Source organism: Heterocephalus glaber, unplaced genomic scaffold, assembly GCF_053883595.1.
Source record: "Heterocephalus glaber isolate CG9 unplaced genomic scaffold, H.glaber_assembly_v1.0 deba00001760, whole genome shotgun sequence".
In the NCBI taxonomy this organism is placed as follows: domain Eukaryota; kingdom Metazoa; phylum Chordata; class Mammalia; order Rodentia; family Bathyergidae; genus Heterocephalus; species Heterocephalus glaber.
Genome location: NW_028258457.1, coordinates 651,038 through 677,838, shown reverse-complemented (window position 1 = coordinate 677,838; position 26,801 = coordinate 651,038). Strand labels below are relative to the sequence as shown.

The 26,801-nt window shown below is 52.4% G+C and overlaps 1 protein-coding gene and 1 non-coding gene across 2 annotated transcripts; one reads left to right on the top strand and one right to left on the bottom strand.

Moving 5' to 3' along the window:
- Positions 1 to 17,500: 17,500 nt before the first annotated feature.
- On the bottom strand, positions 17,501 to 19,161 carry Ier2 (immediate early response 2). The gene has a single exon (XM_004872428.3). It carries the CDS (start codon positions 19,021 to 19,023, stop codon positions 18,337 to 18,339), a length of 687 nt encoding a protein of 228 aa, XP_004872485.1. The 5' UTR covers positions 19,024 to 19,161; the 3' UTR covers positions 17,501 to 18,336.
- Positions 19,162 to 21,707: 2,546 nt separating this feature from the next.
- LOC147821157 (U6 spliceosomal RNA) lies at positions 21,708 to 21,818 on the top strand. Its single transcript, XR_015447566.1, has one exon. It is a non-coding gene; the product is annotated as a U6 spliceosomal RNA (small nuclear RNA).
- Positions 21,819 to 26,801: the final 4,983 nt, after the last annotated feature.

The following is a 26,801-nucleotide window of genomic DNA, read 5'->3' as shown; positions in this document are numbered from 1 at the left end:
GCCACCAGCCTGAGGGATCCACATTGGAGCCAGGAAGTAATGCTCACAGTAAAGATCAGAGCTCCCCTGATGAAAACAGCAGCCATTCACATCAGGAAAACCATCCACAGCAAGCTTCTCCTAGAAAATCAACAGGCCAAGATCTTCCCCTCCATTTCTCTCTTTTTTTGGGGGGGGTACCAGGGATCGAACTCAGGTCCTTGCGCTTGCACAGCAGGCGGCGAAACCACTGAGCTAAATCCCCGGCCCTCCAGTTCTCTTTTTATGGCTATTGGTAACAATCTTCAGATGGATCCTCCATGCCCAGACCACACTGATTCAGTTCAGTTAAGCGTTACAAGTTTACCATTAGCCAATCCACCACACACCCCACACCCCTGAGCTCCCCAAGCATCCCCCAGCCCCTTCCCACCCTCGGTTCCCTAACATCCAACTTTGACCCTGCCAAGGGCCACTGCCCCCACCTTCTTGCTCCAGCGCTGGCACAAGAGCCACAGCCACCTGGGCCTCAAGACTCCCCGCCAGGAGGGTATGGTGCTGCATGCCTGTCAACCCAGCACTCTGGGGCAACTTAGTGACTTATTGAGACCCTGCCTCAACATAAAAAGTAAAAAATGGCTTAACAATTTAGCAAGACTCTGTCTCAAATTAACAAAACAGGGCTGGGGATTTAGCTCAGTGGTTACGCTGCCTGCCTTCCAAGTGCAAGGACCCTAGTTAGATCCCCAGTACCCAAAAAAAATTAACAAAATAAATAAAAGGGCTCTCTGCTCCCTGGGTTCAATCTCCAATACAATAATAACAACAAAGTCATTCAACTGAACAATTAAATTAAAGTTGGAACACCCAGAACTAAGTCCAGGGCTTGTTCTGGACCAGGGTGAACCAGACCTCTTGCTTGGGTGGCAAACCAAGGGCTGGTGATGCCACCTAGAGGGCAGATGGGAAACAGCTGAGGCCTGGCCTCTGCCGCTGAGTGCTGGGAGAGGCCAGGTATGGGGTGACAGTGGAAGAGGCCTTGGTAGCCTGAGGTCACCCAGAATCTCAGCCTTGGGAGAGACTTGGGACACCGGGGAAGTCACAGGCAGAGACCAATGCCCGCACAACCAACGGAGACTTTTTTGGGGGGGGAGGGGTGGCTGAGACTTGAACCCAGGGAGCCCTGAGCTACATCCCAGCTCCTTTTTTAAATTTTTATTTCGAAGCCAGATGTGGTGATGCACATCTATCATCCCAGCACTTGGGAGGCTGAAGCAGGAGGATTGCCATGAGTTCAAGGCCCCCCTGGGCTACATAGTGAGTTCAAGGGCACCCTGGATTACACAGTGAGACCCTGTCTCAAAAAACAAGCAAACAGGGCCAGGGATTTAGCTCAGTGGTTCCACTGCCCGCCTCGCAAGCACAAGGACCTGAGTTTGATCCCCGGTACCAAAAATAACCCAAAAAACAAAAAACAAGCAAACAAAAACAATAACAACAACAGCCAAGACAGGGTCGCACTGTGTACCTCAGACTAGCCCCCAATTTGCTATTCAGCCCAGGCAGACCTTGAACTCAGACTCTTCCTGCTTTAGCCTCCGCTATGTGCCATCTCCTTCGGTTCATGTTGAACCTCTTAAGGGGGGGTGAAGTTACCTTGAGATAAATCCATACTCAGAAAAGAACCCTTTCCATTTGTAACCAATGTGGAGTTATTGCAGCCTTTGCCTTTGACACTGTGGCTGTGCAATCTGTGTGGCTTTCACATCTCAGGGCGCCTCTCCTCGAGGACTGGGTGCATCCCAAGGGCTAAGAGCTGTGGCTGTGGCTGCAGGCCCTGCCCTGGGCCGAGCGGTGCCAGTCTCCAGCACCTGGCAGTGTTCTCCATCTGCTCAGCCTTGGAGCCCTCAGCCCCACCCCCACCCTGCCACCAGGTGCAGGTTCCTCCCTCTGTCCTGAGTCTGCTCTGCCACCGTGAGCAAGCACATCCCACACACGCACATACCCAACCCCCAACCTCTGCCTCCCAGTCAGTGACTAGAAACCGGGCATGGTGGTGCTGCATGCCCAGAATCCCAGTGCTCCTGGGAGGCTGAAGCAAGAAGATCTCATGTTCTCAGGTTCCAGCCTGGGTACCTTAGGAACACTTATCGAGACCCTATCTCAAAATAAAAAATTATTAAAAAGGCTGGAGACATAGCTCAGTGTGCAGCCCCTAAGTTCAATCCCCACTACCATGAAAATGAATTAATTAAATTTAATTTAAAAATAAAAGTTCAGCATGGTGGACAGGCCTCTAATACTAGCACTCTGGGAGGCTGAGGCAGGAGGATCGCAAGTTTTTTTGGTTTGTTTTTTTTTTCTGGTACCGGGGATCGAACTTGGGACCTTGCACTTGCGAAGCAGGCAGCGGAACCACTGAGCTAAATCCTCAGCCCCAGGATCGAAAGTTTGAGCACAGCCTAGGCAACTTAGCAAAGCCCTGTCTTAAAACTTGATATGAGCCAACAGGCTGAGAAGCAATAAGACTATGTCTCAAGAATTTTTTTTTTTTTTTTTGGTACTGAGGATGGAACTCCGGTCCTTGTGCTTGCAAGGGAGGCAGCATAACCACTGAGCCAAATCCCCAGCTGTCTCAAGATTTTAAAAAACAAGAATTGTAAAAAAAATTTTTTTTAAATTGTAAAAAGGGTTGTGAAGGACCTAGGGTAATTCCCTAGTATCACAAAATAGTAATAATTATGATAATAAAGAAATAAAACCCCCTCCCCAGGACTCACCCAGGCCACACCCCTGATGACCTAGGGACTGCCCACTGGACCCCACCTTTTAAAGGCCCAGTCACTCCTTAATGTCTCCTTAAGGATTAAGCTTCCAACTCTTGGGAACATGTAGGGGTCACCCTCACATGATGTCCACACCATAGGACCATGGCTGCCTTCAGTCCTCTGTGAGCACCCCAACTTGAACTTTTTTTTGGAGGGGGGATTGAACTTAGGTCCTTGTGCTTGCGCAGCAGGCAACAAAACCACTGAGCTAAATCCCCGGCCCAGCACCCCAACTTGAGGGTCCACTCTACTGCAAAGCTGGGCAGAGGCAGAAGAAGGCAGCCTTGGTAGGAAGAAACAAGGACCCAGCAGACTTTGCTCCAACCCCTCCATCCTGGCCAGGACCCATGGTACAAGCAGAGAAGCAGCCTGGCAATATCATCCTGCTGCTGGGCTCAGTGGCATGCACATAGATTCTCAGCTATTAGTGAGACTGAGGCAGGAGGATAACTTGAGCCCAGCAGTTTGAGATCAGCCTAGGCAATGTAATGAGAACCATCTCAAATTTTTAAAAAGCAATAGTTAGGTTTGGTGTGGTGGTTTATGCCTGTGACCCCAACACTCAGGAAGCTGAGGCAAGAGGGTCACTGAGAGTTTGAGGCCAGCCAGAACTATATAGCAAGACCCTGTCTCAAAAAACAAAAACATAAAACAAAGAATAAAAAAGCCATATGTGGTAGTGCGCACCTGTAATCCTAGCACTCAGGAGGCTGAGACAGGAAGATTGCCATGAGTTTGAGGCCAGTCTGCAGTACATAGTGACCTGGCCTACACAGCAAAACCCTGTATGTAAAGAAATAAATATTTGTTGCCTGCCTCGCAAGCACAAGGACCTGAGTCTGATCCCCGGTACCAAAAACAAACAAAAAATAAACAAACAAACAAACAAACAAAAAGGGCTGAGAATATAGCTTAGTACAAAGGCCTTGGCTTCAGCCCCCAGTACCCTAATATTTTCTCTTCTCTAGTCTTATTAGTATGTGTTTGCCATACATACCGATTACATTCATGAGAATGCGGGTACATGTACAGAACCCATTTCATTCTTTTTATGTCCTCTTCCCCTCTCCACTCTCCCTCTTCCTCCAGTTCTTGGTCCCCTTCCCATTTTTGAAAATCTCTCTGTACCCTATTGTCTATCTTTTATTTTGCTCTGTATTTATACTTCAGGTTTTTCATATAAGAGAAACCATACAATATTTAAGCTTGTGTGTCTGATACATTTCTTTCTTCTTCTTTCTCCTTCTTCTTCATCTTCTTCATCTTCTTCATTTTTTCTTTTGGTACCAGGGATTGAACTCAGATCCTTGTGCTTGTGCAGTGGACGGTGAAACCACTGAGCTAAATCCCTCCCCCTTCTTTTTTTTTTTTTTTTTTTTGAGACAAGGTCTTGCTTTGTAGTACAGACTGGCCTTGATCTCACTATCTAGTCAAGGCTGACCTAGAACTCACAGTGATCCTCCTGCCTCAGCCTCCTGTGTGCTGGGATTACAGGTGTGTGCCACCACGTCTAGCTGATATATTTCATTTAATGTTATGGTCTCACAGTGCATCCATCTTCCTACAAATGACTCAGATTTATCCTTCTTTGTGGCAGAGTAGTTCTCCATTGCATGTGAATACTACATTTTCTTTATCCATTCTTCAGTTGATGGACATATAGGTCACTTCCAAGATTTAGTTATTATGAGTTGTACTGCTATAACCATAGGTATGCATAGATCAGTGTAAGAAGATGCCTTTAACTCATTGGGAAGATACCTAGAAGCTGGGTCAAATGGAATTTCTAGTTTAGATTTTTGAAGAATCTCCATACTGATTTCCATAGTGGTTGTACCAGATTACACACCCACCAGCAATATAAGAAGGTTCCTTTTTTCCCACAGCCTTACCAACATTTGTTATTATAGGAATTTTTTTTTTTTTTTGGTACCGGGGATCGAACTCGGGTCCTTAGCTTTCAAGGCAGGCGGTGGAACTACTGAGCTAAATCCCCGGCCCTAGATTTCTTGATGACAGCCATTCTTTCTGGAGTGAGATGAAATCTCGGTGTTGTTTTAATTTGCATTTCTCTAATGACCAGTGATAGTAAGCAGTTCTTCATGTGTTTATAGGCCATTTGTACTTCTGAGAAGTGCCTATTAATTTCCATTGCTCATTTTTAATTGAGTCTTTTATTTTGGGGGGGGCTAATTTTTTTGAGTTCTCTAGATATTAGATATTGGTTCTCAGGCCGGGGATTTAGCTCAGTGGTTCTGGCGCCTGCCTCACAAGTGCAGGGTCCCGAGTTCAATCCCCGGTAACAAAAAAAAGAAAAAAAAGAAAACTAGGAACAGTATTTGTGAATTTCTAAAACCCGTTTGTGTGTTGAGCATGGTGCAAGTTAGATATTGGTTCTCTGTCCACCTTGTAGCTGACAAATTTTTTCCCCACTCTGTAGGTTGTCTCTTCACTCCGTTTGTTTCTTCCTTTGCTGTACAGATGCTTTTTAATTTGATATGATCCCATTTGTTGATCCTCAATATTATTTCTTGTGTAAGTGGGGTTCTGTTCAGAAAGTTCTTGCCTATGTCTTTGTCTTCGGGAGTTTTACCTATTTTGTCTTCCAGCAGGTTCTTTCTGTTTTAACATTTGGTTTTTGATCCATTTTTACTTCTGTACATAGTGAGAGATATGGGTCTAGACTCAATTCTCTGCATGTGCAGCACCACAAATGATTCATTAATCAATCAATCAGAGGGCCAGGGCTGCGGTTCAGTGGTAGAGCACTTGCCTAGTGTGCATGAGAGCCTGGGATCCATCTCCAGCACTGCAAAATAATGATAATAAACTTAAATTATTTTTTAAGATTATTTTTTATTCATTTCTTCATCTATGATAATCTCATTGCTTCACGGCGTTAGAGCCAGGCGCCACCCTGTCCTCCCCCCGCCGCTCCCTGTGTCAGGGTTGCAAATGCCCCCCTCTGCCCTCTCACCCCTTCCTCAAAGCCTCAAACAGCCCAAGCTGAAGGACACAGGCTCCATAAACACAAGCTACAGCCATGCGTGGTGGCACATGCCTGTCATCCCAGCACTCAGGAGGCTGAGGCAAGCCTGGGCGACATAGTGAGTTCCTGTCTAAAAATAAAAAATAAAAAAAACAAAACAGATAAACAATTGCAAGCTATAAAAAGAGCCGTAAGGGGCCAGGCCTGGTAGCCCACACCTGTAATCCCAGCACCTGGGAGGCTGAGGCAGGAGGACTGCCATGAGTTTGAGGCCAACCTGGGCTACAGAGTGAGGCCTTGTCTCAAAAAAGTATATATATATAAAAAAAAGAACCACAGCGTGGGAAGGGTCGCAGCTTGCCAGGCAATGCCACCCCTCACTGCCATACCTTGGCTGACACCTCACACATTCATTGTGGCTGAGGTGCACAGAGACTTTGGTGACAGCTGTGTTTAGAATCAGTGTCAAGGAAGCCACCAGCTGGCGGAGCCAGGCATGACTGTACCCTCAGGACCTCTCTCTGTCCTCGGCAGAGCTAGGCCCTGGAACATGTGAGCTGCAGGTGCCTGGGGCCCGAGGCAGCTCTGTCCTGAGTCAGCCGTGGGCACCAGCCCCTGGTTGGTGCGACTCCAGCCTCAGCTCTGAATGCCCATAGGGCAGAGTCGTGGGTCACTCGAGCCTGCAGTTCCTGAGCCCCGCCTCCAGCTGACAATGTCTCTACTTGCACAGGCCCTACCCTGCTATGCATGTGCAGCCCCTAGGCCCCATGTGCAATAAGGCATCCCGCCATGTACTCCAGAGCCACCTCCTGGCTCCTGAAGAACTGGTCCCTCCTTCTGCCACTTCCTGCTGTGCCTTCAACTTTATCCTGAGAACAGTGGGGACCCACAGCCAGCCCAAGACAGCGGCCAGGCCTAGACTTCCTTTGATAAAAGCATCGGCTTAAGGAGTCACAGAGCAGGCCTGTAGTCCCAGCTACACAGAAGCCTGAGGCAGGAAGATCGAAAGTTTGAGGGACCAGCCTGGGCTACATACCAAGACCTGTCTCAAAATAAAAAATAAAAAGGGCTGGACTGTAGCTCAGTGGGCAAGAACTTCTCTAGCATGTGCAAGGCCATCAAGCTCCAGTACCTTGATAGACAGACAGACAGGTGATAGACAGACAGATAATGATAGACAGATGATAGACAGATGATAGACAGACAATGATAGACAGACAGATGATACATGGGTTCAAGCTCACTAAGGCAGAAACAACCCAGTGTCCATCAACACATGAAAGCATAAACTATGTCCACCCACACAACTGGTTCTGTTCAGCTTTAAAAGGAATAACACCGGGGCCGGGGATTTAGCTCAGTGGTTCCGCCCCCTGCCGCCCAAGCACAAGGACCTGAGTTCGATCCCCAGTACCAAAAAAACAAAACAAAACAATAAAACCAATCCAGGCTACGAGGCAGACGAACCTCAGAAACATGACTCTGTGTGAAACAAGCTGGACACAGAACACCGCAGACTGGTTACTCCATGGAGGTGAAATGTGCAGAACAGGCCAGGCAAGGCGGCTCACTCCTGTGGTGCAAACCTGTAATCCCAGCACTGCTGGAGGCTGAGGGCAGAAAGATTGCACATTTGAGCCCAGCCTGGGCAACTTAACAATTCAGTGAGACCTTGCCTCAAAAAAAAAAAAAGAAAAAATAGAAAAATGAAAAAGGGCTGAGAGTGTTAGCTCAGTGCAAAGCCCCTCTGTTCAATCCCCAGTACCACAAGGAAAGAAAAAGAATAAAAAATAAAAAATAACATTCTTATCCTGAAGCCTTTTCAGGGACAGCAGCTGGTGGCGGATGTGGCTGTGGACCGTGGCTGGTGACGCTGGCAGGGGCTGGGCTGCCCACAGGGAGCTGCTCAGATGAACATGGACACAGGGAGGTAGGAACAGGTCGCTTTACAGCCCACCAGTCAGCACAGTGTACCTGCTGCCCAGCCTCTGTGCTGAGCCTTCTCTGCAGAGCCGCCTCCCTGCCTTGGGCCTTGGGCCTCAGCTGGGAGCACCCTTCTCCTGACGCCAGCCTTGCTGAGGGGTTTGTTTGTTTGGGTTTTTTGAGACAGACTTGGGCCACCTCACCGGGTTCTTTCTTTTTCCCCCAGTACTGGGGATGGAAACCAGGGGCTCAAGCATGCTGGGCCTTCGCTCACCACTGAGTGCGACCCCAACGCCCCTGGTTCCTTTCGAAGTCTACACAGGCAGAGCCTCTGCCTCTGAGATGACCCTACTTCCCGAGCTTCCTCTCCTCCCCACTTCTCAGTCTGGCTCCAGATTCCTGCCAACCTGGAAGTTGTCATTAAAAAGAAGGCACCGGGCAGCACTGGGGAAGCTGAGACAGGAGGATCACCCGGAGTTCAAGGCCAGCCTGAACTATATAGGGAGGCCCTGGCTCAAAAAACAAAACAAACAAGAAAATAAATAAATAAATAGATAGATAAGAGAAGGCTGCCAGGCATGGAGGTTGAAGCAAGAGGAGAGGCCAGCCTGGACTACATAGTGAGACCCTGTCTCAAAACAACAACAAATAAAATGTTAAAATAAAAATAAATAAAAGAGAGAAAGCAGGAGTTTCCCCACCCTGGCTCCAGCCCCTGGTCTCTCCTGGAATGTACCACCCGGCGTGCATGCACACACACACACACACACACACACACACACACACACGAGGTTCAGACAGACTCAGATCCACTATTCTGCCTGAACTCCGTGCAGCAGGAAAACAGACTGCACAGGGGCTGAGCAGGAGGAGGCAGGTGGTCTAAGGTCTGGCCTCAGGGTTCTGGCCCTTGGGCCACTGCATAGTGGAAGTCAAGGTCCTCACCCACCCTGGGCCAGCAGCTCATGAGTCACTGAAGGCCCAGAGCCAAGGTGGGTGGATGACTCAAGTCTGGTTTCTCCTTCCTGCCCATAGAGGCCTTGGGTCTGGAGCTCTTGCCCTGCCACCAGCGCTGTAAATATGGAAGCGGCTTCAGCTTCAGGGTGGCCACCCCCACCAGTAGCCCAGAGCAAGAGAATAGCCTGACTCCAGCCCCCAGGGGCTGGCAAGCTGGCACCCTCTCTCCAGAAAGAGGGGAGGGCCAAGAGAAAGACTATCCAGGCAGGCATGGTGGTGTCTGTCATCCAGTTACTCAGTAGGCTGAGGCAGAAGGATCCCAAGTTCAAGGCCATTTTGGGCAATTTAGCAACTTAGTATGAATCTGTCTCAGAATAAAAAATAAAAAGGGCTAGGGGTGGAGCTCAGTAGTGAGTGCTTGTCTAGCATGCATGAGGCTCTGAGTTCTATCGCCAGCAATGGCAAAAAACAAAAACAATAAAAACCTTGATCTAGACTGGTGGCCCTGCCTGTGGCCTTTATGACCCCAGGTTGCCAGGCACCTCCATCACCAAGACAGGACAGGAGCCTGGTCAAGCTTGGGAAACACTGGCCAAGCAGCAAGGAGGAGGCAGCCAGAGGCAGGTAGTGTGATGCCCCGCCACCACCACCACTGGGCAACGCTGGAGACATCTTTGGTGGTACAGTGGGGCATGGAGTCACGACTGGATCCTTGTGGGTTGAGGCCAGGACGATGCTCAGTACCCCATGCTGGGGCTGGGGTGCAGCTCAGGGGTGGAGTGCAGGTTTAGCTCGAACTCAGGCCTGGGTTCCATCACCAGCAATAGATAGCAACAACAAAACATCCCAGTTGGGTGTGGTGGTGCACCTCTGTAATCTCAGCTCTCTGGAGGCTGAGGCAGGAGGATGAATGCAAGTTCAAGGCCAGCCTGGGCTACACAGTGAGTTTGAGGCAGCCTGATCTATATAGTGAGACCCTGTCTTGAAAAGCAACAACAAAAAAAGAAAAAAGAAAGAAAAAGAAGGAGGAGGTGGGGGTGGAGGAGGAGAAGAAGAGAAGGAGAAGGAGAAGGAGTACTCAACCTCTCCTCTCCTCTCCAGAGGGAATTTCCTGTCCCCAGAGTGATAATACTTTTTTTTTTGTACTTGCACCTGCAAGGCAGACGGTGGAACCACTGAGCTAAATCCCCGGCCCAGTGACAGTACTTTGACAATTCCAGACAAGTGCTCTACCACTGAGCTATACTCTCTCGGCCCCCTTACTTTGAAAATTCCAGGAGCTGTTTATAAAGCAGAGTCTGGAAGGACTCCAGGGGCACCAAGGGCATAGGTGGAATGTCGCCCTGCCTGGAGACTCAGGAGGCTTGCAGAAGCCACCCAGGGGACGTGGGGCTGGGAGCCCCACCTGCACCCCCACTGAGCTCTTCCTGGTGCTGAGATGCCAAGCAAGGTCACCGTGGAAGGGCGGGCAGGAACAAGGGAAAGACCGAGGGCCTCGGGAGGTCACTGGCCTGACGCCCGGCCGCTCTGGCCTCTGCCTGACAGACCCTGCCCACCCTAAGGTCTAAAGGGTGAAGCCATCCACTTCCTGTGTGCTCAGCCTGACACCAGCAGGAGTGGGAGGTGGGGGGGTGGCCTCAGCAACTCCCACCCACTGGATAAGTGTCTTTGCACTGAGCTAAGTCCCCAGCCTTGTTTCTAAGAGTATATTGGGTTTTTTGTTTGTTTGTTTTTTGGGTTTTTTTGGTACCGGATCGGGATCGAGCTTGGGACCTTGCGCTTGCAAGGCAGGTGGCATAACCACTGAGCTAAATCCCTGGCCCACAGCCTTATTTTTATTTTTTATTTTGAGCTGGGGTTTCGATAAATTTCTCAGGCTGGATTGGAATTTGGGATCCTTCTGCCTCAACCTCCCAAAGTGCTAAGATTGCAGGGCCTCACACAGGGTGTATCTCAGGCAGTTTGGTTTTATCAACAAACAAGCCACTTTGTCCTCAGGAAAGCCCTGGGCTCAGCATGCACAAATTGGCCCCTTAGGGAAGTTTTTACCCCTCTGAAAGAAGAAAAAAGATCAATCACCCAACCAAGGAATCTAAACAGCATGGTGGTGAGAGGAAGAAAGAAACAGCAAGCCAGGAAGGGGCCAGGGAGGAGCCCAGGGTCCTTATCTAAGAACCAGAGATAAGGCTGAAGCCAAAGTCCAGCTGGAGCAAAGGTCTTGCTCCCTCCCACTCCCCACTCTGGGAGAGGAAAACGAGGAACTTAACTGTACTAGGTGGGACCCTGGACCTGACCTGTTGCTTAATCTTGCTGTACCTCAGTTTCCTCAGCTGTAAAATGGGGCTGAACAGACAGACATATCTTTGCAATACTAGCACTCAGAGGCTGAGGCAGGTGAATCATTGAGTTCCAGGCCAGCCTGGGCTATGTGTGGAGACACCCTCAAGAAAAAATAAAATAAAATAAAATGAAAAATAAAAAGAGCTTGCCTAGTGCGTGAGGCTCTGGGTTCCATTCCAGGTAGTTTTTTAAAGTCTCTGCAACTATAGGAAGCATCTTCAGTCTGTCACTAAGCGAAGCCTTCAAAGTGGCTGCTAGGTCTCCTGGTGCCTCAGGGACTCTCCCGAGGCTGGCTCTGTAAACAGAGGAGCCTCCGGGCCACGTGCACCTCCCCTGGGCGCCAAGTGGAAGCAAACCTGCAGTTGACAAGGCCCCAGGGTCCTGGACTCTGGGCAGGGAGAGCTTCCCTTGCCTGGGCAGATCTTCCCACCCCTAAGAGGAAACCTAGCCCCAGACCGCCAAGACGCCCAGAGCTGAAGATCACAGACCTGTGTCCCAGCTCCCTGAGAGGCTGACGCTGGAGGATCACAAGTTTGAGCCCAGCCTGAGCAATTTAGTGAGACTGTTTACAGAAACAATTATTTTTTGCAGTACTGGGCATTGAACCCAGGGACTTCGCAAGGACCTCCATCTTCGGCCCTTTAAAAAATTTTTTATGTTCTATTCAAATGGGAAGGGGAACAGGGGAGGAAGGAGGGAGGGAGGAAGGAGGGAGAAAGGAAGGAAGGGACAAGGAAAAACAAGTGAAAATACCTTTGAGAAGTGAGCTTGTTAGCAACTCACTTTCAGGTCCCCTCCTGTCTCTCAGGATCTCTCTCTCTCTCTCTCTCTCTCTCTCTCTCTCTCTCTCTCTCTCTCTCTATCTCAATAAAAAAGTGAAAATAGAAGGAAAAATAGAAACAAAGCTTTTGGACATAGGGAGGGGAGGGGCCTTGAAGGGAGGGGAGAAAGGGAAAAACGAGGCGGGATGTATCATGTGCAGGTGCAAACTCCCTATGATGAGTGTTATCATTATGTATGCCTAAAATCCACCAATAAATGTTTTGCTATAAAACAACAACAACAAAAATGGGGTAACATACTTTCCCATCCCGCTTCTACCTCTCTTAGACAGAAGCTTTTTTTCTCAATAAATTTTTCCTACTTGGGTCCTTGCGCTTGCAAGGCAGGTGGCGGAACCACTGAGCTAAATCCCAGGCCCAATTTTTCCTACTCTTAAAAAAAAATTTTTTTTTTTTTTATTTTCAGACAGAATCTTGCTAAATCACCAAGTTGACCAGCTGGGCTCAAGCATCCTCATGCCTCAGCCTCCCAGAGTGCTGGGATTATAGGCATGTGCCACCACATCTGGTTTATGTTTCAATTTTTTTTTTTTTTTTTTTTTTTTTTTTGGTACTGGGGATTGAACTTGGGACCTTGCACTTGCACTGAGCTAAATCTCCGGCCTTCAAATTTTTTTTTTAAATTGCTGGGCATGGTGGCACACACCTGTGATCCCAACACTGGGAAGGCTGAGGCAGAAGGATCACTGCTAGTTCAAGTCCAGCCTAGGGTCATAATGTGTTCAAGATACTTTAAAAAAAAAAAAAGATGACTCATGGCATGCCTAGGTCTCACTCCACCCTACCTCATGCCCCTGGGACTCTGGTGTTACCTGCCTCCTGTCCCTGGCTGCACAACTCACAGTCACAGAGGGGAAACCAGCAAGTCCTGTGACCCCATCAAGGAGGGAAAGGTGCAACGGAGTCCTAACCACATTCACAAGCCCCAGCCCAGCAGGATGGCTGCTGGCCAGTCAACCTCCCTGTCCAGTCCCCAGGTCCTAGGGTGCTCCCTGCAGCTGCAGCCCGACGCAAAGGGTTAACACGAAGCTCCTGGAGTCCTGGCCACAGAAGGCCCATTCTTCTCTGCTTGTCCCTCCCTCTGTCCAGGAAGACCCGGGGGAGCCCCTTCAAAGGGGCCCAGCCCTGGGCCGCAGCCGGTTGGCGGGACACCAACACAGGAAGCGGAAGCCGGCGGCGCTCCGGCAGCACAGCTGGGTCCCTGCGGGGCTGGGGGTTTCCAGGGGCTCTCCCAGCGGTTCCCATCTGGAAGCCAGAAGGCTTTGATCTCGGGCTTTCTGCTCCCACTCTGCTCTGCCTCCTCCCTCTCCACTAGGCGAGCCTCCCAGAGTCAGGATGTCACATTCGCCTGTCCTGCATGTCCTCGGTCCCTGCTGTCAGCTGTTCCCGATTAGCACGCCTGGGCGGGGTGGCCTGGACTGGGTGGACTCGGGACAAAGGGAGAGTAGCGGCTCCCGGAGCCCGGGGCGGGCCGGCAGGGCCAGCAGCTGGCTGCCAGATGTGGGGGGCCTGACAGCGGCCAGTACGCCTGGCCCGGAGCCAGCCCGTCACCTCAGTGTGGGACGCTGGGGGCGGGGACAGGGAAAGCTGAGACCCCTGAGCCAACAGCGTGTACGCAGGGTAACAGGGGTCAGTGGGGCCCGGTGGGAAGGCGTGCCGAGGGGCTGGGGCCTGGCAGGATGTCTGCTGGGAGAGGGGCTCAGCACAGGGCCAGTCTCAGCTCCCTTGACAAACTGGGGACACACCGCTCCCCTTGACCGGAGTCGGATGCGGTTCGAGCAGCTCCCAGACCCAGGGGAGCCGCGGAGCCCGGGACTCCCGCAGCCTGGCTCTGGTCCCCTTTAAAGCCATTCACCGAATTCCGCCCCGCCCCTGCTCCCCAGCGCCCCAAGGACCCTCCCCCTTGTGCTGCGAATTCTCGGAAGTGACTGGGGCGGGACGAAGAAGAGCGAGGCGGGGCTAGATTTACATACCCGGGCCAGGCGCGAGGGACACCCCGGACACCCACAGCCCCGCCCCGCGCTCTGGCCAGTTCCTCAACCCCAGCTCGGCCCCGATTCTCACTCGCAGAACAAGTCCCCGCCCCGCCCCGCCCCACCCCGCTGCTTCTAGGCCAGGGCCTGCCAGGCCGGGCGTGAGCTTCTGCCGGTGGACCTCGCTTGGGTCCCGGAACCGGGTCAACAGGTCTGGTGAACAGGTGATGCAGGTACAGCAGGTCAGGAGAGGGAGGGTGGGCGGCAACCTCAGCATGGGGAAGGGATTAGCTCTGTCCATCTGGCCCCTACCTACTCTCTTCCAGAGTGGGGTTTCTGGGCCTCAGTTTCCCCTTTGTTAAAGTGGCTTAGACAATCACAGATCTCAAAGGAAGCCTGCACACGCACAGGAAGGCATCCTCGTGAAGCCCCTGCCAGAACCCCCTGCAGTCCTGCAGTCCTGCAGGCCGCGGGCTCATGGTCAAAAACAGTTCCTGACCTGACTGTTGATAAAAACGAAGGGGCCTTCGACCAAGTGAGGGTGCAGACGAGACCTTTTCCCAGCGGTCTCATTCTTAGACTGAGTTCACTCAGCGAGCAGGAAGGGACAGAGTCTGGGAACAGGAGGGCGTGGCTGGGAAGATTAAGAAAGTGTGGGAATGAAAAGCAGGTCAGTGTGACCACAGAGTGACTGAGATCAGGACAGAGGGGCTTCGTCCTGACAGCTGGGTCGAGTTCAATTCTAGGATCTGGGGGCAGGGGGTGGAAACCCAGGGCCTCTGGCATGCAGCCACATCTCTCTGAGCTACATCTCAGCCCTGTATTCAGTTATCTAAGTGACTTGGAATAATCTCTAGGAATCTATCCCTTTCAATTTGCAAGTCTTTCTCAATCTAAAGAGATTGTAATCCAGGCACTCCAGAGGCTGAGGCAGGAGAATCTCCATGAGTTTAAAACCAGCCTGGGCTACATAGTGAGACCACATCTCAAAAATCAAAAAAAAAGTTTTCCCTTGGAAATAATGAGTCTTTAAAACTTGCTAATCTTTCTTGGAACAAAGAATGTTGCCTGGAACCTTACTGCTACTGTTTCAGCAGGATTTTATGGCATTATTTTGTTTTCACTGTAACTGTTATCTTTTAAGTATGATGAGTGATTTCACAAGTGGGTTAGAACAGGTGTAGGGGCCCATGCCAACTCCTGAATGGCTGAGGCAGGAGGATTGCAAGTTTGGGGCCAGCCTGGGCAACTTGGGGACACCTTTTGTCAAAATAAAAAATAAAAAGGGCTGGGGATGGAGCTTAATGATGAAGTACCCCTAGGTTGGACCTCCAGTACCTATGTAAAAATAAAATATGTGGGCTGGGGATTTAGCTCACTGGTTCCGGCACCTGCCTCGAAAGCACAAGGTCCCTAGTGCAATCCCCGGTACCAAAAAAAAAAACCACAACACACACAAAAATAAAATATGCCAGATACCTTGCTAAACACTTGACATGCTTCATCTGACTCTCTCTTTAGTGCTGGGGATGGACCGGGGATTGAACAACACAGGTCCATCACATTGAACTACTGTTTTGGTTTTCTTTTGTGGGTTTTTTTGGTACTGGGGATCAAACTCAGGACCTTGGGCTTTTGAGGCAGGCACCAGAACCACTGAGCTAAATCCCCAGCCCACTATTTTTTATTGAGACAGTTTCCCTAAAATGCCAAGTTGCCATCCTCAAACTTGGGATCTTCCTGCCTCACTCTCCTAGAGTGCTGGGATTCCAGAAGAACATCTTTTGGAGGATGCTGCTGCAGGCAGGGAGTTTCCTGCCTAATTTGCTGGTCCCAGGCTAGGTGACATTTGTAGTTTTCACAGCTAGTGTCCTATTGATTACATTCCACATAGCCTGTATCAAGGCATCTCCAGACCTAGCTAAAGTCATTAGTTGTGACAAGTTTGTATTTATCCCTGGGGATGGCGGCCCACATCAGTAATCCCAGCACTTGGGAGGCTGAGGCAGGAGGATCTCCATGAGTTCAAGGCCAGCCTGGGCTACATAGTGAGTTCAAGGCAAACCTCAACTACCTAGCAGGAACATGTCTCAAAAAATAGTAATAATAAAGTCTGTATTTATTTATGCAGTGCTGGGGAGGGAACCCGGGCTTGGTACACTAGGCAAGTGCCCTATCCTGATACACTCTCGGCCGTACAAGTTTTCACTTTTCCCTCTTCTGATGGGTGAGGGGCTCCAGGTCGGAGGACTTGAGTGAACAGTGCTTGCTGCAGTTCCTTCTCTGGTCTCCACCTCCCTAGCCTGGCACCGGAAACCCCCAGGCTGTGTTGGGGCGGGGGTCAAGCGCGGCTTCCCGCGGAAGGAAGGGCCAGGCGGTTCCTTTGACAGGACGCGCGCCGGCCCCTCCCAGGGACTTCCCGGGCCCTCGGGGCGTGGACACCGCACCCCTACGTCCCCTTGGGGCGTTGCGGGTAGCGCTGAGTCCCCACACTTTCCCGGAAGAAATCGGAGGCGGTGGATGCCGGGAGCGGGGCTTGAAGTCCCCGAGGACTGCCCTTCCCCACGCCTCGGGTCAGGTCCCCCAGGTTAACGAGCCCGCGGGGGCCCTGCCACCCTTCACCGGCAGGCCTCACAGTCCCCGCGCCGCCCACCGCCCCCCTTGCGCACCTGCGGCTCCTTTGTCCTCGCCACCACCCCTCCCCTGCCCCAGGCAGCGTCTGCAACCGGCCCGAACCAGCTAGGAAGGAACTTGTTTTCTCCTCTTCCGGAGGCTGCTGGAGCTGAGAAGGGGCCCAGCAAGTCCGAAGGGGCGAGGACCTTTTTTTTTTTTTAATTGATGATTGAACCCAGGGCCTTTGCACTGATCCCCAGCATTTGTTTTCTTTATTTTGAGGCAGGGTCTCCTCGACAAGTTGCCCAGTCTGGGTTGAACTTCGGACTCTCCTGGCTCAGCCTTCTAGAGTGCTAGGATGACAGGCGAGTGCCAACGGCGCCCGGCTGGCAAGGTCATTTCTGAATCTAAAGTGTGACGAGGGCGGTGTTTAGAGGCCCATTTCCAAGGTAGAGAATCTAAAGCTAGAAACTCACCTCACCTGAGCCACACAGCTGCACTGCATCCCTGTACTCGGGAAGCTGAGGCAAAAGGCCACCCCCTGCTACACAGTGAGCTCAAGGCCAGCCTGAACTACATAGTTTTTGGTTAAAACAAAGCAAAAAAGAAATTACAGTCCAAAATTCCCGCAGCTCCCTTCACCCCAGGTAAGGAGGGGCTGAACCTGAAGTTTCTCTGCGGGTATTGAGGATTGGACCTTTGCACTGAGCTACATCCCCCGCGCCAGGAACACTGGCACTTCTCAGGCTCCAAGTACTGTTTCTCACTCCGCCTGGGGCGCTTAACTCGGAAATATTCCCCTATTGTCTGAAATGAGGAAGCACTCTCCCCTGAAGTCGTAGTGGAATTAAGGCAACCTCCAACCTAAAGTGGGGACAGTCACCCAGGAGGAGGAGTGGATTGCCGCCAGCACCGACGCCGGGGGGGGGGGGGGAGGCAAGGGGCCCGGGGGTCCAGCCGGTAACCCATCAGACCAGTTCCTGGGGCCCACCCGCCAGCGGCAGACCCCCTGACCCCGCCTCTCCCCCCGCGGAAAAAGAACCAGACAGACCACAATTTCAACTGCAAGTTTTTATTGTCCTGGCTGACTTTTCCAACGACAGCCAAGTAGACGGCAAGGTAAACAGGCTTCCACCGTCCAACTGAGAATCCCTCCATCCCGGCCCACCAAGGGCGCCCCCTCGCCATCTCCGAGGTCCATCTGTGCTGCGTGTCCGTGGGAGGTCACGCTCTGGGCAGGGAACCACGCGCCACCTCTTAACACAACCAGATGAGGAAATTTAAAATTAAAAAAACAATGAATCTGAAACGGGCTGGGCTCTGACTCAGGACGAACTCCTCCCACTCCCCAGGGCGGTCTACGCCCCAGAGCCTCCTCCCAGGCCCCACACCCACGCCAGGCGACAGGAAGCTCCCCTCGCCTGCCCCATGACGCAACGGTGACCGCCTCCACAAGTATGTCACCGGAGGGGCAGAGGAGCCCCTGGAATTCTGAGCCTGGAAGGGCAAACACTGGAAAGTCTTGAAAGGTCGGTCCAGCGCTTGATAAAAAAACTAAAAAAAAAAAATCAAGTCCGACCCTGAGATTGGTAGACCAAGCCTGCCCTCTCCCAGCTCAGGAGAAGCCGAGGCCCAGGTCCCAGTCTAAAAATCAGCACCTGTTGGCGCCGTGGGGCTTGCGGAAGGCACCCGCGCCCCCGGCTCGTGGGCCGCCATGGCTCGGATGGCGACGATCCCCGGCAGGGTCCCTCTGCGGCCCTCGCAGCCTGGGCGGCGGCCACATTCCTCCTAGGCTCCAGACGGCTTAAGCGCCCCGGGGAGAGCATGACCCTTCGGATTGTGCGCTTGGACCGACTCGGCGCGCGCTCTGGCTCCGGCAGCGGGCTCGGTTCTCAGAAGGCTACCACGGCACGCACGAGCACGCTCAGCACCGGGTCCGCCGGGCGACAGACCGGTTTGGCGTCGCGCGCCGGCGGCGCCGTCGGTGGCGCGGTGGGGCCGCGATTCAGGAGCCCTGAGAAGCTCCGCTGCAGGACTCGCGCCAGGTTGGGAAAGGCGCCTTCTGCCTGCGCAGGCGGGGGCAGCAGGCGATCGGGGACCTCCGACGACGCATCCTCCGCCTCCTCCTTCTCCTCTAAGCGGGCCTTCTTGCTAGGGACTAGTCCAGCGTCCACACCGTTGCTCAGGCTACTGCTGCGTCGCTTCCGGCCGACCCTGGCGGGGTGCGCGGAGCAGCGGGCCAGAGTCTCGGCGGCTCTGGGGGACGCCTCCTCCTCATCCTCCTGCGTGTCCATGGGCTCCGGCGACAGCGGCTCCCCGTCTGGGGGCACACACGCGGCGGGTACTTCCGCTTCCCGCGGCGGGTGCAGCCGCGGGTCTGGGCAGCGGGTGGGTGTCGAGGGTGTCTCGAGATCGAGGGCCTCCACCTTGGCCGAGAGGTAGAGCTCGCGGGCGCTGCGCATGACCAGCGACAGCTGCAGACTCCTGTGCAGACGCAGGCCTCCGCGCTGCATGCGCGAGTGGTACATCTTCCACACCGACAGCGTCATGATACGCTGCGCCTCTTTCTGCACCTCCATGGCAGCCAGACGGTGAGGGTGGCGGGGACTCTGGGCACCGCGGAGCAGGTAGCAGCAGATGCTCTACGAAAGAAGCGCCAATTCTCCCAGTGCTGACTGCTGGGACGCTCTGCCTGGGCGCCAGCCACTCGAGCCCTTTTATACCCCGGGTGACATCAGCGGCGCCCCGCCCAATCAGAGGACTGCATCGGCTTTCCACTGCACCATGGCTAGAGACTCCTTAAAGTGACAAGGCGGAATTTACCCAGCGGGGCTAAGAGACGGAAACGCCGACAGGGCGGAGGGTCCCCCTACTGCACGCTGAGCTCTCGGAGCGGTCTCCAAACTCAGCACCCTGGCTTGACGCTCGTGCGCTGGCCTGGGGACGAGAGGCCGGGGTGAGGCTCAGAGCCCACCCACGTGCTCGCGGCGGGGGAGGCGCCAGCGGGTCGAGGGCGGCAAATTTCCTTTTGCACTGGGGAAGACCCAGGTTCGAGCCCTACAGCCCCGGTGGCCACTGCTCCTACTATCCTGCAGTCGTCTAATGTTTTCGGAATCGGGAACGATGATGCCATTTACTTAAGCACTAAGTGCCAGGTTTGTTAAACTTTGGTGTGAGGTGGGTGTTGAGCCAAGCCTGGCCTGAAACTCCTGGTGAAACTCCCGCTTCACCTTCCGAGTGCGGGCGTCACCCCGTCGGCCAAGCTCGTTAAACTTTTTCCCTCCATTGATATCTCGGATCTCTCACCTTCAACTCGGAGGAAGGTAGGATTATGTCTGTTTTTAGGTGGGAAAACGAGGAAAGCCATTTAACCAGGATCTGCCAAGCGAAATGAATGGGCAGCCGTGGTTCAGGGGCCTGGACCTACCTGCAGGGACACCACCATCCCACCCCACACCCGCTCCAACGCTCGCCAGCCGCTCCCGCTCTTGGGCGGTGCGGGGGAGGCGAGCGAGGCTCAGCCCAGACGGAGCGGGCAGACCCAGTGGGAGACCCGGCCCACGAACGCGTGGCTCCTACCGGGACGCAGGGTGACGCCCCGGCCTCCACGCCCCGGGGGGCGGGGCGGGAGTGGGAGCTAGGCACTGGGCAGTGCTGGGAAAGAGCAAAGAAAACATCAGCCCCACCCTCCGCCAAGCGCTCCCAGAAAACTCAATTCCAGTTGTACACACAAAGCAAAACTGTTCAATAGCACCATTCATCCGTGGTGGTGCGGGCCCTTTAAGGGGCGCCCCCTCCCCACATTGCGCGAGGAACCTTCCCGCCACTGTAGCCTGCTGACCTTCAGTGCTAAATTTGGAAGCGGTTACGTAGGGTGAGTGAGCCGCTTCCGGCTGCCCATATAAGGTCAGGGGCCCGGATCGCCGCAGACCGCGGGGGCTGGCTTCTGGGGGCGGAGCCTGAGTCTCTGGTCACGCCCATTCCCGCCCCCCAGGCTGGGACTTCCGGGCGCGCGTCCGGCTGTGGGGGGGGGGCAGGGGTTTTGCTTCTGTTGGGGGAGTAGGAAGGCGCTACGTTCCCCAGGGTGAGCTCTCGTCTCGCCCAAGGTGACCCAGGGCTTCACGAACGCCGTCCCTAGAGACCTCACATAACTATCCTGGCATTCCCTTCCCCGTGGTGATCCCGGTTAATTTCCTCACCATAGCCCCTCCCAAACTATTCCTGCCACCCGCCCCCATTTTATTGATTGATTGATTGATTGCATTACTGGGGATTGGAGTCGTCTCAGTAAATTGCCCAGGCTGGGCTCTAACTTGTGATTCTTTTGCCTCAGCCTCCCACAGGCCTGGTATTGCCGGCATGCGCCACCACGCCTGGCCTCCTCATAAATCTTATCTTGCCTTTGAGCACCTTCAGGTTCCACCCCTTGTCACACGTGGGAACTCAATCCTTCCTCCTCCCTATAAGACCTCTCCAAAAGCTGTCCCCCATGCACTGATCCTTCTATATCTCGCAGCGACTTGTTGAGGGCACCCTCCTCTCGGTCTCGCTACCCGCCGCGGGCACATTTCCAGGCTAGGCGCCGGCCTAGACCACACACGGCGACGCTGACAAAGGGCAGCGCCTTGAGAACTCCCTGCGACGCCCCGCTTCTTGCCCCCAGAAACGCCTGTGTGGGTAGTTCCGCCACACAGAGGCACCCAGAAGTCTCCCTGGACCGCGGTTGCACACGCAGAGGACCCTAGAGACTCTTCGGAGCTGCCACCAAGCGACCCCCGGGTTCGCACCCGACAAGGCTGCACCCCCAGACACGCGTGTCCGGGATACCCACCTGCACACGTGCGCTGGAAGGGGACCCTCCAAACGTCTCAGGGCCCTCACGTTCCGCCCAGGCGACCTCGAAGGTCCCCTGCCCCTCTTGCAAGAAAGGAGGAGGAAGGGCGGGTCCGGGAGAACCGTGCTGAAGGCGAGCCCAGCGGGCGGGGAGGGTCCCTGGGCTGGGACTGCCTCTCAAAATACCAACCCGGGCCAACTCGGGGCGTCTTTGCAAAGATTCAGTGACTCCAAGCCGGCCACACCGGTAATCCCAACACCCTGGGAGGCTGAAACAGGAGGATTCCAAGTACAAATTCAACCTAGGCAATTTAACGACTTAGCGATGATACCCTGTCTCACGGGCTGGTAATGTACTTCAATGCGAAAGCCCTGGGTTCAATCTCCAACACAACAGAACTAATTAATTAAATAAAAGGTAAAGTCTACGGTGCTCGCTTCGGCAGCATATATACTAAAACTTGGAATGTTCTCTGTATCATGGCTAGCATGGCCCCTGCGCAAGGATGACACGCAAATTCGTGAAGCCTTCCATATTTTTCTATTTCGGTTGTAAAGGTATCAGACTGGCAGCCCCACTGCACCAAGTTCATAAACTTAATCCTTTCAGCTCTTCCTGACTTTCCCAGCCCTTTGGTTTTCCGGTGTCTGTCCCACTTAATGTTGTTGGGCCCAGCCCTCTGTCAAGGTGGGCATGTTCCAAAGTTTAAATGCATTTTTTGGACTGTTGCCCAAAATTTAGAACACGCTGTGAATATCACTTTGAACTTGTGTAAATATATGAATTTTAAAAAAAGGTTTTCTACAGCCATAACCTGAGCGAAGGAAGGCTGTTAGAGGTATTTACATTGCCTCAGAAAGGAGAAAGGTTGCGCAGGCACAGCCCGAGGGGCTGGGTCTCGAACTGACATTGCAGCCTCCAACCCAAAATCTGGACAGAATTAGCACGCTGCTCCCAGCCGAAGAGTACGCAATAGGGTGTGGCAAGTAGACCGGAAGCTGCCTCTGCCCTCAACTAACATGGCTACAGCGAGGGCGGAAGTTTCCACACTTCGGGCCTCTATGGCCTCTCTTTCTCTTGGAGGCCTCGCTCTTAGTGGTGGCATGACGGTGATGTGGCGGCGGCGCTTTCCCTGAGCTAGGCAGCTATGATCCCGCGGACGCCAGGCGAAAAGGGACTCAGCCTGTGCGGAGGGGGTAACCCTTTTCTCGAAGACCCATTTTTTGTGGTCCGAGGGTGAGTGGCAGTGCTGTGGGAGGGTGGAAAGTGGTCGCGATGCACAGTGTCTCTCGGGAATCCGCGTGGTGGCACGAGGAGCGGGGCACAAGGATGCCGCGTGAGCCTGGCGTTGGCCCTTGGCCCCCGCCCACTTGTAGTGGAAGCCAACCCGGGGAGGTTCAAGCTCCACGCTGGGCCTTGCAGGAGGAACGGGTGTTTGTGGGCCCATGCGGGAGGCTGTCTGTGTAAGGGAGCCCCGGGTGGGCTGAGTGAGCAGAGTTGGACTTAGTTTTCGAGACAGGGTTTCGCTATGTGGTTGAGGCTGGCCTTGAACTCACTATGTAGCCTAGGTTGGCCTTGAATTGGCGGGGATCGTCTGGCCTCCGCCTCCTGAGTGCTGGGATGACAAGTGTATGCCACCACGCCCCCCCCCCCCCGAGTTTGAATATCTGTACACTAATGCCTTCCTCACCCGCAAGAAATGAAGGACCACACAGTCAGCCCAGCAGCTCTAGCCTTCATGGAGAGGAGTAACAGAGGTAATCCTTCCAGACCCGCGAACACCCACACATCGCTGTGGGTGGCCCACTCGAGTGGTGGAGAGCCAGCCTGCCCCTCTTCATCCACCTGTCTTCTCTATCTGTGTGCACCTGTCCCTTCTACACCAGTTCTCATTGTCTGGATGTACTTGGCCATGGCAGTCTACCTGCCTGGTCTTTCCTCCAGTGTACACTAAGCCCTCTGGATTTCCAGGGTCCAAAGTCTTAGATTCCACCAACCAAGAATCAAAAATATTTGAAAAATGCTGTTGTAGTGGTGCACACTTGGAATCCCAGGATTTGGGAGGCTGAGGCAGGAGGATCTTGTGTCAAAGCCAGCCTGGGTATAACAACTACTTCTATGGCATGTGGCTTGTATCAGCTAATACAGTGGACCCTTGAGTTTCGACCAGTCTGACATACAAACAACTTGGGCTACAACTGAAATTTTAGTTTTAACTTATGAACAAAGTCTTGAGTTATGACCCAAATGCTGGCCACTTGTGCTTCCAGATGGTCTCAGATACAGATTTAACCCTTAAAGAGTCCTGGAAGGAATATTATAACATCCTTTCCTGTGTGGAGTTGAGAAATCCTGGGCCAGTGTCTCTCTAAAGGACACTGAGAGGGCTGGGGACACCTGCCTGGCAAGCATGAGGCCCTGGGTTCGATTTCCGGTACCAAATTAAAAAAAGAAAAAAAGCCCCTTAAAAAATAAAATAAATAAAGGACACTGAGGTCTGCCTGTATACAGGAGAATTTGAAGGCTATGTAGAAGAGTCTGAGCCTTTAATTGACCAACTTGAGTTACAACAAGCCCTTGTGAATGAATTGAGTTCATAAGTCAAGGGTCTGCTGTATAAGTGATCTAGAGATGATTAAAAAATCTGTGGCAATGTGTGTAAGTTCTCTGCAAATGCTACACCATTTTATGTAAAGGGTTTAAGCAGCATCCATGGATTTTGGTACCTGTGGGAGTCTTAGATCCAATCTCTTGAGGGTATCAAGGGACACATGTATTTCTCTTTTTAAAAATTTATTTATTTTTGAGACAGTCGCTATGTAGCCCAAGCTGGCCTCGAAATCAGCACCCTGAATTCGTGCCCTCCTGCCTTCTGCATTTGATTTTGGGAACTAAAATCAAAACTTTTTTTTTTTTTTTTTTTGGTACAGGGGATCAAACTCGGGTCCTTTTGCTTGCGAGGCAGGCAGCAGAACCACTGAGCTAGATCCCCGGCCCTAAAATCAAAACTTTGAAATACAGCTGTTGACAGGCTAATATGGAACATTTCAGTAACATTTAGGCTGGGCTGGACCCAGACAGTCAAAAAAAAAAAAAAGAAAGAAAGAAAGAAAAGAAAAGAAAAACTGGGTTTGGTGACACATGCTTGTAATCCCAATACTCTGGGAAGCTGAGGCAGGAGGATCCTAAAGTTGAGCCCAGCCTGGGCAATTTAACTTAACACGACATCTCCAAATGAAAATATTAAAAAGGACTAAAGAACAAAACAAAAAAGCCAGGCACAGTGGTGCACACCTGTAATCCCAGCACTTGGGAGGCTGAGGCAGGAGGATCATGAGTCTGAGGCCAGCCTAGGCTACACAGCAAGACCTTGTCTCAAAAAGTTGGGGGGAAAAAAAAGACCAAAAACAAAAAAGGGCTTGGGATGGAGCTCAGTATGAAGATCCTGGGTTCAATCCCAAGAGAGAACAGAAAAAAGAAGAAAAACAAGGTAAAATAAATAAATGATTTTTCACTCATTTTCCTGCACCCAGTCCTGGGAAGCAAGGACTGAGTAAGGGCAGAGGGGAGCGACTCAAGCTTAACCCAGCAAGTGATGGAAAACAAATTCAAGTCTAGGCTGTCCAGCCAGTGACTGTGCCTCTCAGCATTGTGAAGTAACTTTAAAAACAGTAGGAAAAGCCAAGAGTCATTACTGTGTGTCAAGCACATATTCCCCGTGGAGCAACTCATTTAGATCCTCATTCCAACCCTAGGAAACAAGGATTAGATTTCCCAGTTCTACAAATGGGGGAACAGAGGCCCTAGGTGGTCACATAACACCACTTGGGGTCACTTTGCTAGCAAGTGGCAGACTGAGGAAGTAGTCTCAGGCACACTACTATTTTTTTTTTTGTAGGTCTTTTTGAGTTGCTATGTAGCCCAGGCTGGCCTTGAGCTCTCAGTGTTCCTCCTACATCAGCCTCCCCAGTACTGTACTGGGATTAGAGATGTAAACCACCCATCTTGCCAGCAGGCAAGCCAGTTGCCCAGGTGTCACACAGCAATCTGCTGGATGCCAGCAGATTTGCATAGGTGGCAGGGACCCCGGGCTGGGGGTGTCCATGAACCACTCAGGGTCCTTGCTTACTGCATGCCCACCCTCCACTCTGCAGCTGATCCTGGACCAGCAACCTAGATTGGTGTCAGAACACCCAGGCTCTGAAACACAAGCTGGGGAGAAGCCCAGTGTGGGCTGGATGCCTCAGAGACACTGGTGCACAGGTGCCCTGGCGATGAATGCCATCTTGGTCCTGGCACCACGCTGGCCACTTTTGCACATGACATGGAACACACCTAGTCCCCAGTGGACAGGGTCCTCAGGAAGATGGCCCAAGTGCACATTATGAGTGGCGAGTACACTTTGTGATCTCACAATGAGGTCAGCTCGGCATGGTGGGGCCCTAATCCCAGCACTTGGGAGTCTTGAGGCAGGAAGACTACTGCAATTTCAAGGCCAGCCTGAAGTACATAGTGAGACAGACTTAGGAAAAAAAAAACAACAAAAAACCAGGAATAAAGGAGTTGTTTCTCCTGTGACCTCTCACCCTTCCGTCCCCAGACAGACCTGCAACAGTGATGTGGAGTTGTGGTGCTGCTGGGCATGGCTCTCTTCCTCATTCTCGTCTTCCCTCTGACCCAGGCCCTCCCTGGTGCCCACAGGGCCATGAATGTACTTTGTACCTGGCCCTGCCCCCAAGGGTCTCATCCTGAGGTGGTGGAACCCTGGTCCTGTCCCAGGTACAAACTGACAGATGCAGGGAGACCTTGGACACATAGCACCCTGTCCCGGTCTGGGGCCCCAGAGTCATCTGCCCCTGCACCTTCTGTGTGCACCAAGTTGGAAATAAAACCCCAGCCTTATTTACACCTGTTGGCATCTTTTGGTGTGTTGACTGCAAACTTGAGGGACCCTGCTGGGATGCCTGTGGTGGTCACCAGCTGTTCCCATAAAGTATGTTAGGGAATCCAATGGCCAGTACTGCATGCGGAAGACTTTTATTTTTGGTTTTAATACTAGATAACTTGTTACCATTGAAAACTTCTCAGATTTCTTGCTCTCTTTTTTTGCCTTGAGCTTCTTAGCTTTAGCCTTCACATCATTTTTCTATGCCTAAGGAAGGTAATCCTAGACATGGACCTGAACAGCTGCTTTAAAGACATTTTGGTTTTGGTTTTTTGTGATAGGGTGTCACTACGTACTGCAGGCTGCCCTTAAACTCTATCTTGCGTCACCTACAGCGTTTTAACCTGTTCACAATAGAGGTGTAATTCTAGCTGCCTGGCAGCTCTGAACCACTGGTGGTACATACATAACTGTCCCATTGGGTGGCACAGGACAGTGATACACAGTACCACTGATTTAGGCTGGCAGGCACATTAGTGGTACCACATTCCTGTAGTCCCAGCACTCTGGGGGCCAGAGGCAGAACTGCATTGAGTTTGAGGCCAGCCTGAACTACATTAGCAAGACCCCCATCTCAA